General features: G+C 53.1%; 2 protein-coding genes across 2 annotated transcripts in view; one reads left to right on the forward strand and one right to left on the reverse strand.

Annotated features, from left to right (window-relative positions):
- The window catches only part of LOC137454324 (zinc finger protein ZFP2-like), a 394,553-nt gene that overhangs the window by 289,633 nt on the left and 92,521 nt on the right, over nt 1-12,399 (reverse strand). The window lies entirely within an intron of this gene.
- LOC137454423 (zinc finger protein 850-like) overlaps nt 1-12,399 on the forward strand; it is a 349,726-nt gene that overhangs the window by 235,485 nt on the left and 101,842 nt on the right. The window contains exon 4 of the mRNA XM_068164463.1: nt 2,252-2,994. Coding sequence (XP_068020564.1) covers nt 2,252-2,994 — 743 coding nt within the window. The remainder of the gene's footprint in view (nt 1-2,251; nt 2,995-12,399) is intronic.

The following is a 12,399-nucleotide window of genomic DNA, read 5'->3' on the forward strand; positions in this document are numbered from 1 at the left end:
GCAGCCACAATGCACTGCAAACCACACCAGAAGGGGAACACCAGTCAAGAAAGAGGCAATGGACTGGCAGACAAACAGCTCAAAGGGTGGCCAGGGAGGGGAGGAAGGTGGCAGACTTTGATCCCAATGGTAAACTCTCAATTAAGCAGCAGAAATGAATCAAAGACCTCTCAGGGACTAGGGTAGGAAAGGGCTGGGCCAGGACACCAGGTGGGAAGTTAATCACACCTACAAACCTGTGGGCTTCTGTTCAGGTGCAACAGGCAAAGACTCATTGGGGAGTGGAAGCCCTGTGTGGAAACTTGGTTCAGGAGTGTCTAGCACAAGAATTATCCACCCCAGGAGAGCTGGTAAGCAACAGTGTGAGGAGTGCCTGAAAGTTAACCCCAGGGTAAGGAGAGGAGTTAGGCTGGCACAGATTAGCAAAGGAAATGATCCAGGACAACAAATGGATGTCACTGAGCTCCCAAGAAAGGGGGATCCAGGTACCTGTTGGTACTCACTGACACCTCCCATCCAACCTCATTTTCTCTTGGGGATGTGGAGTGGCAGCTCCAGGAGAACTGCAAAGAGACAGCTGAGAGAAATGGTCAGGGAGAGAAGGAAGCAAAACTCTTTCCAGTGAGTCTCTTTGGACTGCAGGTGTGTGAAGGGTGCTGGAGGTGTGAGGTTTGGGCAGGAACCAGAGACTCCTCCAGCATTCCAGTGAGGGCTGAAGAGGTTTAGCAAGAAGCTGCCCAAGTCCCTTCCCCCTTTGATGCACCTTCAGAAAGCATGAAGCTCCCTTTGTGTGTGTCCTGAGGGCTGCTGTTAACTTCTCTTGGGGAGTGGGCAGCAGAGAGGTGTGTGCAGGGCAGAGCTGAGCACAGAGTGGGTGTGGTGGGTGCCTGGGTAGGCAGTGGGAGGAAGCTTTAGGCAATGCCTGGGAGAGGCTGTGTGGAGGCAGCTGTGTTGTGGTGCTGGCCTGCAGCTGTGTGCTGGGGGCTGTGTGCTGGGCAAGGAGCTGAGTCTGCACTTGTTGAGGCCTCCCATCTTGATCAGCCCTGGCTGTGTGCTGTGGCTGTGCTGCTGGGCTTGGGAGCTGCCCCCAGGAAGGCTGAGCTGTGCTGCCTGGTCCTGGGCAGTGCTGAGCCATCCATTGCAGGTCAGTCCTCTCTGAGACCTTTGCTTCTCTGTGGCAGGAGTTGTGTCCCTCTCTCTCCATCATCCCTGCCCCTGTGTGCTGTGGAAAAGCAGAGTTTGCAGATCTGCCCCTTGGAGCAGCCCTGCAGATAAGAAACCCAGAGTGGGGCAGCAGCAGGACCCCAGCCCCCAGAATCCTAGAGTCCCAGGGCACCTCCCAGCCTCTTCCACCTCCTCCTGCCCACCACATTACATCCCTCCAGGGGTCCTGAGGCACATCAGGTGTTGGAGTTTAGGAACTCCCCAGGCTTGTGGGGGTCAGTTGTGTGGCAGGAGGTGACTGGGTTCGGATGTGGTGGGTGGTGGGAGAAGGTTGAAGGTGGTTTGTTCTTCCTTGGTCAATGCTGCTGCCTCCATTGCCTGAACCAGGAGAGATTGGGCCAGGATCCCCCCTGCCAATGCCACCAGGCTCGAGGAGAATGGGACCACTGGTAAGCCCCAGGGAACCTCAGGACACTGATCACAGGAACCTGGGGTCTCAGTACAGGTATTAAAGGTCTGAACCCACACTGTGGCAGAAACTGAGGGTTTGAGGTCCTCTCTGCATTCTCTTCTCCAGCTGGGTGTTGGGAGTCAGGGACTGTCATGACCCAGGCAGGATCTGAGGGTTTGAGGTCCTGGGCTCAGGTGCTTCCATCTTCCCTATTGCAGAGCTGTGACCCCTTCCTGCCACAGTATGGCCTCACAGAAGGACCCAGACAAGAGCTGGGAGGAGAAGCAGCACCCAGAGATCAAGTTGGAGAAGCCAATATGCAGTACAAAGGTAGAGGAGGATGGGGAGGAAAAAGAGGACAAGATGGAGGACAATGCTGAGAATGACAACTATGAAGAGGAGGATAATGATGGTGATGAAGGTGACCAGGATGAGGGGGAGGAATGTATGGAGGAGGATGAAGCCAGAGCAGGTCCCTCAGTGTCACCCAAAGAGCTGAATCAGTGCTCTGAGTGTGGGCAGAGCTTCCCAGGAGGCTCAGAGCTAGTGAAGCACCTCTGCCCACAACCTGGCACTCGTCTCTTCGCTTGTGGTGACTGTGGCAAGAGGTTCCGCTGGAACTCCGAGCTCATCCAGCACCGCCGCACCCACACCGGTGAGAAGCCTTTCACATGCGCTGACTGCGGACAGAGCTTCACCCAGCGCGACCATCTCACCCGGCACCGCCGCACCCACACTGGAGAGAAACCGTTCACCTGTGTCGACTGTGGTCAGAGCTTCACCCAGCGCGGTCAGCGCTTCACCCATCACTGCCACACCCACACTGGCGAGAAACCGTTCACCTGTGCTGACTGCGGACAGAGCTTCAGCCAGCGCTATAGTCTCACCCGGCACTGCCTCACCCACACTGGAGAGAAGCCCTTCTCTTGTGACAGCTGTGGCAAACGGTTCAGGCAGATCTCTACTCTTAGGCGACACCACCTCACCCACACCAGTGAGAAGACCTTCACCTGCAGGGACTGCGGCAAGAACGTCAAACGCATCTCCAGTCTTACCATCCATCGCCGCATCCACACCGGAGAGCATCTGTTCCCCTGTGCTGAGTGCGGCAAGAGCTTCACCACGAGTACTCTGTACATCCAGCACCAACTCATCCATAATGGTGAGAAGCCGTACAGCTGTGCTGACTGCGGCAAGAGCTTCACCAAGAAGCGAGCTCTCACGGAGCACCGTGGTGTGCACACTGGCGAGAAGTTGTTCAGCTGTGCTGCGTGCGGTCAGGCCTTCAGCTGTAGGGACAATCTCATTGCTCACCACCGCACCCACACCGGTGAGAAACCTTTCACCTGTGCTGATTGCGGTAAGAGCTTCAGCGAGAAGCGATCCCTCAACAAGCACCGCTGCACCCACACCAGAGAGCAGCCTGCACTGGAGGGGAGGCATAAATCCACCTAGAATCTGTTGGGTAATCACGGCCCCTCTGAGAGGGCCTGTCCAGCACCAAAATCATTTTTTTTTCCTTTGCATTTCTCAAGGACTGGAGGTACCAGAAGCAACAAACACCTCCTGCCCTTCTGAACACCAATTATTGCTAATGAGAACAATTACAGTGCTGAGTCGGCACAGCTGGAGCTCCCAGTGGAGATCAGCAGGGCTTTGCCAGGGTCTGTCTGGTTCTTCCCTTATGCTTTTTGTCTCCCTGGGGTAAGAAATCCTCTGTCCATTGACCAATTGTCTCAATAAACCCCAAAAGTTACCCAAATCCTGTCTGTTTGCTTTTATTTCAGATATCCCTGCCTCACTGCCCAAATTTTGGGGGCATTTGCTCCCAAGGGATGGGGTGGAGCTGTGTGCCCAGTTCAGCGAGGGGACAATGAGGTTCTCAGAGGAGTCTTGAGGGGCATCTCAGAGGCATTCTTCAGGGGCTTTCAGGTGATCTTAGGTGTTTGGGATTTGGATGGTCCTAGGAGTGACTTTTGGGATCTTTGGAGGGTGTAGGGGGAAGCTAATGGAGATCTTTGGAAGAACTCAGAAAGCTTCTGTTGGCTTTCCACTCTGGGGCTGGAACAGGTCAAAGAGCTGAGAAGAGGTTAAGCTGCCTGTTCCCCCCAAAACAGAAGGGAGGGAAAAATGACACACACAGGAACAAAAAAACCCTCTGGGTTGAGATAAGGACTTGAGATAAGAACAAAAGAGTTGAATCCAAATGAGATCCCATAATGCACACTGACCTGAGGCTGTTTGCAGAAAGAAGCACAGCAATGAGCAGCAGCAGCAGCCAGGAGTTAAACCCCTTCAGCCCTCCCCCTCAGCAAAGAGCCAGCACCTGAGAGCCAGAACCCAACAGCAGCAACCAGAACAGGAAGCCTCTCATGTTGCCATCTGAACGTCAAGCCCTGTAGTCCTTTACTCCAGCCAGCACTGTCCCTGTGAAGGTGGCATGAGGCAGGATGGTGTGGAGTAATGGCAGCAAATTTCCAGCTTAACCTTTGACATTCCCAAGCCCTCATTCTGTGCCACCTGCACCATGCCCAGCAGCAATCAGCAGCACACTTCAGGCACTGTCCATTCTCACTCCACAGGAGGTTGCTTTGCAGTACCCAGAGGGCTGCTCACTGCAGGTGCTCTGCAGCTCCACTCTGTTCCAGCACAGTCTGGGTCACTCCATGCCCAGTCCAAATGCTGCAAATGCTGGGGCTGTGTTTCCAGCTCTAGGACAATCGAGTCCAGTGACTCCTTCCATGCCTCCAAGTGAAAGCAAACTGTGCCTTGCATCCCAGTACACAGCTTCCAACACATCCAGGTGTGGGGATCCTCCTGTCACACCAGAAACACAGATGGGTTCCACCCCTCGTGGTTTGATGGTGTCAGAGCACTCTGGGCACCTGTGTCTACTAAAGTTTTATTCTTTCATAGGTTCAGCTTGCCAGGCCATTGGTTCTCTGCAGTCCAACAAACCAATTTGTCTCTCCCTTCCATCTGGTTGGAGGCAGAGCCCCTCTAATTCTGCCTTGGGTCCCTTGCATCTTGTGAAGATGCTTTGGGAGTCCCTTCAGCAGGACCAGAAGCAGTTTCAGCTTCCCTGCTCTTCTTAGGCCATTTCCCACTGGAAACTGAGGCAGCTTCTCTGGGGGGACAATTCCCCTGTAAGTCACAGACTCCTGCAGCCAGGACTGGATTGGGTTTTCCCTTCCACTTCCTCACGTCCTCCCCATGGTCACACAAGTAAAGCAGAGGGTGTGCTGTGCTGTGTGCCTCCCAGATTCTCTCCCTTGGACAGGGGAGCAGCTGCTCCTCATGGCTGAAACACAGGACTGTACAGGTGGGGAACAACAACTTCTTCTGGAGCTGATGGAACTCCTGGGACAGTTCCTTCACAGCTGAAACACAGGCCTGGACAGAGGAGCAGAGATGTCCTTTGCCTTGCTGGGGTCTGCTGCTTGTTTCATCCACTGTTTATCCTTGGCCATCTTCCAAAGCCAGAGATAAGAACCAAGCCAGCAGCCCTGGATCTTTCTCTTGTTCCCATGGGGACCCTGATCCCTCCTGGTCCTTTGCAGGATCAGCTGATTTCCTTGTGGGCTTCTTTTTCCCTACAGGAGTGTTGTAGATATGCCCTCAGGAATGAGCAGCAAGGATATCAATGAATAGATATATTGGCAGTCTATTGATATACAAACTATGCAGCAGGAGATTTAGTTTCTATTCACAGGCAGCAGTATTGGGTTGGTGGAACCACCTCTGCAGAACGTTTGTGCCTGGGCACTTCAGAGGAACCAAATGAGTTCTAGAATTTAGAGTTGAAACTGATTGGAAAAGCAGTGGGGGAGGGGTTTGTCAGTGACCGGCAAACCCTCAACCCAGGACTCCCTTCAGCACTCCCTGAACCCAAATTCTATAAAGCAAAGGTTTGGCTTCCTCACGAGCTGAGAACCTCATGAAATCTTTCCTTGGTGACGTGTTTAGAGTCCTGACAGCGCGGCACAGCTGTGCCCTCATGAGGAACTAGAGAACGGCGCCAACCGCGTGGCTGTGCCGCGGGGTTGCTGCTTCTCCCAGAGCACAAAGGTCCTGGAGCCTCCCAGGGGAAGCTTCAGAGGCTTTTGCCGCTGGCTCCACGAAGCGCAGCACCTGGCAAAGGTTCCCCGCTCTGGGGGCTGTAGCGCTTCAGGACCGGTGGTGCACAGGGGCTGCCATGGTTTCCTCCCGTGGCGATGGCTCATGCGGCAATTGACCCCACGCTGCACGGCACTGCCCCCAGCCGGGCAACAGTGGCAATGTGCAGCGAGGCCTTCTGGAGCTGCTTCAAGTCCCGGGTGAGGCAGACCGCAGCGGCACAGAGACGCACGCAGGCATAGGCATGGACACCAGCGTGGGGGGCACTTGTTTACCAAACAACTCCTATTTACCATTTGCCCCAAAGAATACTGCTCCAGTCAGCACCCACTGCTAACACAATAATTAACCAATCAGCTGATACTTTGCCAAATGAGCATAAGCACACGCTGTAAACAGGGCAAACAAACATGTAGCCTGGGCCTTGTTTGCCACAGGGGTGGAAACATGCCCAGGCAGATTGTTGACCTGGACTCAGTGGTGCCAAGGTGTGTCCCCTCTAACTCCAGAAGGGAGGGGGGACAAAGGGGGTTTGAGTCACACACACAGAAGCATGTTCTGGTAATATTTGGGGCACAATCCTGGTCATAAGCACCATTCACTACGAGAGGCAGCTGATCCTGGCACAGGCTGCTTCTCTGACACAGCTGCCATGCCTGTGGCACTGTCTGTAGGTCCAGAGACCTTCTCTTGCCCTTGAGCCCTCTGCACAGAGATGGGAATGCATCGAGAGGCATGGGCCAGGCCCAAGCACATTGCAGTGATTTCTGTCTCTCAGGAACTCCCAGGCTGACAACAGGCTTTTCCCAAACCTTTCCCAGCTGGGGAGGATTTTGCACTTGCTCAGGGGTGAAATTCCAAAGCACCAGAGGTGACCACCAGTCTAAGAATTTGCCCCTTCCCTCCCCCACCCCCTGCCACTCCTCAGTATCCAGCACCTGGGCAGATCTCACAGTGGTTTCCTTGGGAGTGTCCTGTATTGCTCTGGATGAAACCAGAGCAAGCTGCCCAGCAGTGGACAGCACAGCTCTGAGCCATTGCCCTAATCTAACACTCAGCACCATCAGCAGCACAAACAGGACTGCAGCTCATCAGACCCCCGAAAGAAAATCCATCAACAAAGTTAACACACCACAGGAAAGAAAATTTCTTTCTAACTCTCTTGACAAGCCTCAAGCCTTAATTGAATCCTCTTCTCTTCTCCTCTCTTTTTGTTGCCTCAATCCTGCCAAAATCTGTCCTCATTAAGTCATTTGCTTTCCTGCCCCACGTTGGGCTCCAGAAAAGGAATGTACTGGGTAAAGCTGAACCAGCAGCTTAAGCACTCTGCCTCTCCCAACACAGAACTGAGGGGGAAAAGAACAACACACAAAACCTCTTTGTGTTGATACAGAAACAAATGAGAGAAGAGTTTCCTGAGCAAATCAGATCATCAGAATACAAAAGTACAGTGACCTCAGCCTGTGTGCAGAAAAGGCACAGTGAAAAGCAGCAGCAAGCAGCAGCAAGCAAGGCAAAAGCCCAAAGCAGGGAGCTGCTCCCCTATCCCTCCATGTCCCACTGCCATCCCAGCAGAACAGCCAACACCCAAAAAACCCCAGAACCCAGAGGAAGCAACTGGAACAGGGAGCCTCCCATGCTGCAATCTGAACTTCAAGCCCCATCATCCTTTGCTCCAGCCAGCACTTTCATTTCTGAGGCTGGCATGGCTGCAGCATGGTCTGGATAACAGCAGCAGAGTCAACTCAACCCATGACAATCAGGAGCCCTCCAAGTGAAACGGAAAGTGCCTCTCAGCTTCTGTGAACAACTTACACTGCTTTTAAGGCAGCTGGACTTGCCACATGGATGCATTAGCTGAGAGCCATGAAGAGTCCAAGGGGGCAGTGGAAGGTGACTTCAGAAGGATCCTTGAAGATGAAGCTCAAACAGACTTCATGATTTGTAGCTGGAACCTTGGTATTTCCTACTGGGAACTCCTTTGGTTTCAGAGCCCTGTGACAACTCACAGGGTTAGGGTTTGGGAGGGACCTCTGGAGATCTCTGAGTCCCCCTGCCAGAACAGAACCATTGCAGGTCTCACAGGAACACATCCAGACAGGGCTGGCAAGTCTCCAGAGAAGGAGACTCCACAACCTCTGTGGGCAGCCTGTTCCAGGGCTCTGTCACCTTTACAGTAAAGAAGTACTTCCTCCCGTTGAAGTGGAACTTCCTGTGCTGCAGTTTCCATCCATTGCCCCTTGTCCTATCCCAGGGCACAAGAGAGCAGAGGCTGTCCCTGCCTCTTGCTTCCTGATCCCCAGCCCTCAGATATTGATAGACATTGATCAGATGCCCTCTCAGCCTTCTCCTCTCCAGACTAAACAGCCCCAGGCCTCTCAGCCTCTCCTCATCAGGCAGTGCTGCAGTCCCTTCAGCATCCTCACAGCCTCTGCAGCAGGTCCCTGTCCCTCTTGAACTGGGGAGCCCAGAACCGGATGCAATATTCCAGATGGGGCCTCCCCAGGGCAGAGTAGAGCGGGAGGAGAACCTCCCTGGATCTGCTGGCCACACTCTTCCAAATGCACCCCAGCATCCCATTGGCCTTCTTGGCCACCAGGGCACATTGCTGTCCCATGCAGATCTTGCTGCCCACCAGAACTCCCAGGCCCTCCATGGGGCTGCTCTTTAACTATTTGTTCCCTTGAGTGCTGTAGGGTTCACATTGCTCTGGACATTGCATGGTGCAGATCACCTTCAGTGAATCTCAGGCTCCCCAGAAATTCCAGTACCTGATAATACCTCTTGGACATACTGAGAATCACAGAATTGTCAGGGTTGGAAGGGACCTCAAGGATCATCCAGCTCCAACCCCCCTGCCATGGGCAGGGACACCTCACACCAGAGCAGGTTGCTCACAGCCACACCCAGCCTGGCCTTCAAAGCCTCCAGGGATGAGACTTCCACCACCTCCCTGGGCAACCTGTGCCAGAGTCTCTCCACCCTCATGGGGAAGAATTTCTTCCTAACATCCAATCTGAATCTCCCCACTTCTAGTTTTGCTCTCCTGTCCCCAGTCCTATCCCAACCCAACACCCTAAGAATTCTCTCCCCAGCTTTCTAGTAGCCTCCTTCAGATACTGGGCCACAAGAAGGACTCCTTGGAGGCTTCTCTTCTCCAGGCTGAACAACCCCAACTCTCTGTCTGTCCTCATAGCAGAGCAGCTCCAGACCTCTCCTTATCCTCGTGACCCTTCTCTGGACACCTTCCAGCACCTCCAGATCCTTCTTGTAATAGATGTTCCAGAACTGCACACAGAGCTCCAGGTGGGGTCTCACCAGGGTGGAGCAGAGTGGGAGAATCACCTCCCTTGCCCTGCTGGCCGCATTTCTTTTGCTGCAGCCCAGGATACAATTGGCTCTCTGGGCTGCAAGTGCACACTGGTGGCTCCTGTTGAGCTTGCAAATGCACACTTCCCTTAAGGATAACCCAGAATTAGAAGCACAGGATGGGGATGGAAGAGGCTCCTGATCCAAACAAGAGAGATTCCAAATGTGTCCAGAGATGCAACCTAACTGATTAGCAAACGCTGACTGCCCGAAGTCAAGGCACCTCTGTGGAAAAAACACTCAGGCTGTGCATCCATCCAGGCTGTCACCATCCCATAATAAGGAACAAACACACAGTGTGGACAGCACCAGGAGGAAAGGGAAAGTATTGATGATGTGGCAGTAAAGGCAGGGAAAGATTACCCCTCAGCTGGTCAGGAATCTGTGCCCCTGGGGCAGTGCTCCCAAATACAACTGTGGCTGATCAGTGAGAGACTCCAAGTTGGGTCCAAGGAGATGTGAAATGGCACAAATGAAACAATGCTGCAAAGGAAAGGGCCTCTGCTTGGCACAGCTTGGCCTGATGGTTTCTGCCTTGCTCAGCAGAAAGTGAAGCAGAAAAGGCCATGGTGAAGATCTCTGCTCTCCCAGTCCTCTGGAATAGGACTGCAGGTGCAGGATCAGCTTCCCAGGAGGAGTGAAACAGGTTGCAGAAATAGCTGCTCAGGAGGGAATGGCTCCAGGCATGGTCTTTGCCTCAGAAGGAGGAGTGGGCACAGCACTGAACACAAGTTGTTGTGTTTCCATGGATCAGAGAGGAAGGAGATCCATAGACATGGGTGAGAGATGGGAACAAAGCAGGATTGTGCAGGAAGGAGGAGCCAGCACAAGTTCTGCACCATGAGGGTAGTGGAACACTGCAACAGGTTGCCCAGGGAGGGGGTTGGGGTGCCTATCCCTGGAGATATTGAAGGTGAGGCTTGACTGGGCTCTGGGCAACCTGATCTACTTGAGTATGACCCTGGGAAGGTTGGATAAGATAACCTCTGGAGGTCCCTTCCAGCCCAGCCCATTCTGTGATCAGTGAGATATGGGAACCGAGCAGATTCTGCATGAAGTGCAAAAGGAAGACACCACCTGGTGGAGCTCTGGGCCTGGCTATGGTTGTGGATTCCTGCCTTGGGCTTCAGTCTCAAGAAGTTGGTTGGAGCAATAACCCTGAGCTTGTTCCCCTTTGTTTGCATGGCTGGTAGAGTGCAGGGCATGTGTGAGTGCTGGTCTGCTTGAGGGAGCAGAACAGGGGACAGCAAGGACCTCTCTGGGAAGAGCTGGGGCAAATGTCACCTTCAAGAGCAGGCCCTAAGCCTCTGTATCCTCCTAAGCTCCCATTACAAGGACCAGGCCTAAGGCCTGTCTGCAGTTCATAGAGCAATACTGAGCAAGACTTTCCTGAGGTTCTTTTCCCTTCTTTCTGTTGCTTTTGGGAGCCTCTTGAGTTTCTCATTCCATCAGCTGGGCAGGAGATGTTCTCCTCACCTTTCACTATGTGTTTTGGAATCTCTTGGGTTTGTCACCAGACATTGGTTTGGTCACCAGCTGTGTTCAAACTTTTCCCTTCACCTTCTAATCACAGAAACACAGAATCAGCCAGGTTGGAAAAGATCTTAGAGATCATCAAGTCCAACCTACCACCAAACACCCCCTGACACCTAAACCATGGCTCCAAGTGCCACATCCAATATTTTTTTAACACCTCCAGGGACAGTTACTCCACCACGTCCCTGGGCAGCACATTCCAGTGGCCAATTCCTCTTTATGGGAAGAACTTTCTCCTCACTTTGAGCCTAAACTTCCATTGGTGCAGGCAAGTATTAAATATTAATAACAACCATAAGAGGACTCCTTCCCAGTACAGATTGTGTCCACACCCACGAAAGGCTACACCACTTCTCTGGGACTCCTCCCATTACCACCTATATCCCCTTTCCCACTTCATGACAGATTGGGCCCCATCCTACTACAAACTGTCTGCCTGTTGTTTGGAGCTGGATGTTCTGGTGTGTCCCATTCCCAGTCAGAAAGGCACTACAGGGTTTGAGAGGAACCATTCAAAATAACTGGGATGGACAAACGCTGCACACAGTGAAGAAGGCCAACTGCAGCTGGGCTATGGCAGGAGGAGTGTGGCCACCCAGACACTGGAGTTGTCCTCCCCGAGGACTCAGCGCTGCTGTGGCCACATCTGGATGCTTGGTGACTGGGTGTGGGAATGTCCAGTCTGAAGGAATGGAGAGGAACTGAAGGGACTGCAGAGGAGATCTGCCAGGATGGGAGCTGACATGTCTGTGGGGAGGCTGAGGGACCTGGGCTGCTTCAGCCTGCTGAATGGAGGCTCAGGACACTGCCAGCGCGGGGTGCACATGGCTGAAGGGTGCTTTCAGAGAGGATGGAGCTCTTCTGGGGAGTGGGGAGAGAACAAAACTGCTACACAGAGCATCTTGGAAGGTTCATTGTGGAGATGAGACCAAAGAAATGTCCCTCAAAGGGCAGAGCTGCTATGCATGAGGCCATCCAGAGGTGTCAGGAAATGGCAGGGAGAGCACAGACAGCTCAGGGAAGGGATGGAAATGGCAGGGGGAGAGCTGAGTGGGGAAGCAAGATTGGTGTCAGCAGCCTGAAGGGAAAGAGCTGCAGGCATGGGACAGTATAGGACAGGCTGCAGTAGGGATGGCCAAGGCCTCTGGCAAGGCTGAGAGCCCCAACAGGACCAAGGTCTTTGTCCCCTTGGATCTGGCAGTTGCCTCTGCCACCAAGGCCTGTGAGGAGAAACTTGGCTTTGAGGCTTTGAGGTTCTTCTACTCCAAGGGCAGTGGTCAGGGTTTGGCTTTATGCTTCATAGAACAAAGGCAAGTTTTTCTGCCCTGCACTTTGCCTTTGTCTCCCTGCAATCCTGGCCTCTAACAAGCTGCTCTAACGAGTCCCTGGGGAGCCTTTGTCAGTAACAAGCCTCAGTGAGGCCAATCAGTGCTTCAAGATACTTTGGAGTTTTCTTCTGCCTTGGACTTGTTGACAGGCTTCTTGGCAGTAGCTTGGCAGAGTCTCCTGGCAGTACCTAAGGATGATGTAATCAGCCCCAAACACTCCATCGGGCTCATTAAATACTGCAGAACCTCTAATTATTTCCAAGGTTTCTGCAGCTAATTGGAGAGGTTTTTATTGCACAGTTATCTGATAGAATTTACTTTTAAAGGTACATTTCATTCCTGTTCAGCAGGAGTTGTCTCTGTGCAAGCAAACCACAGCAAAACTTGACAAGGTCCTACCCTGCTCACTGCTCATCCTCACTCCCCACTGCCCCC

Source organism: Melanerpes formicivorus, unplaced genomic scaffold (assembly GCF_026170545.1).
Source record: "Melanerpes formicivorus ecotype bairdi unplaced genomic scaffold, bMelFor1.0.p_v2 SCAF_80, whole genome shotgun sequence".
NCBI classification, from domain to species: domain Eukaryota; kingdom Metazoa; phylum Chordata; class Aves; order Piciformes; family Picidae; genus Melanerpes; species Melanerpes formicivorus.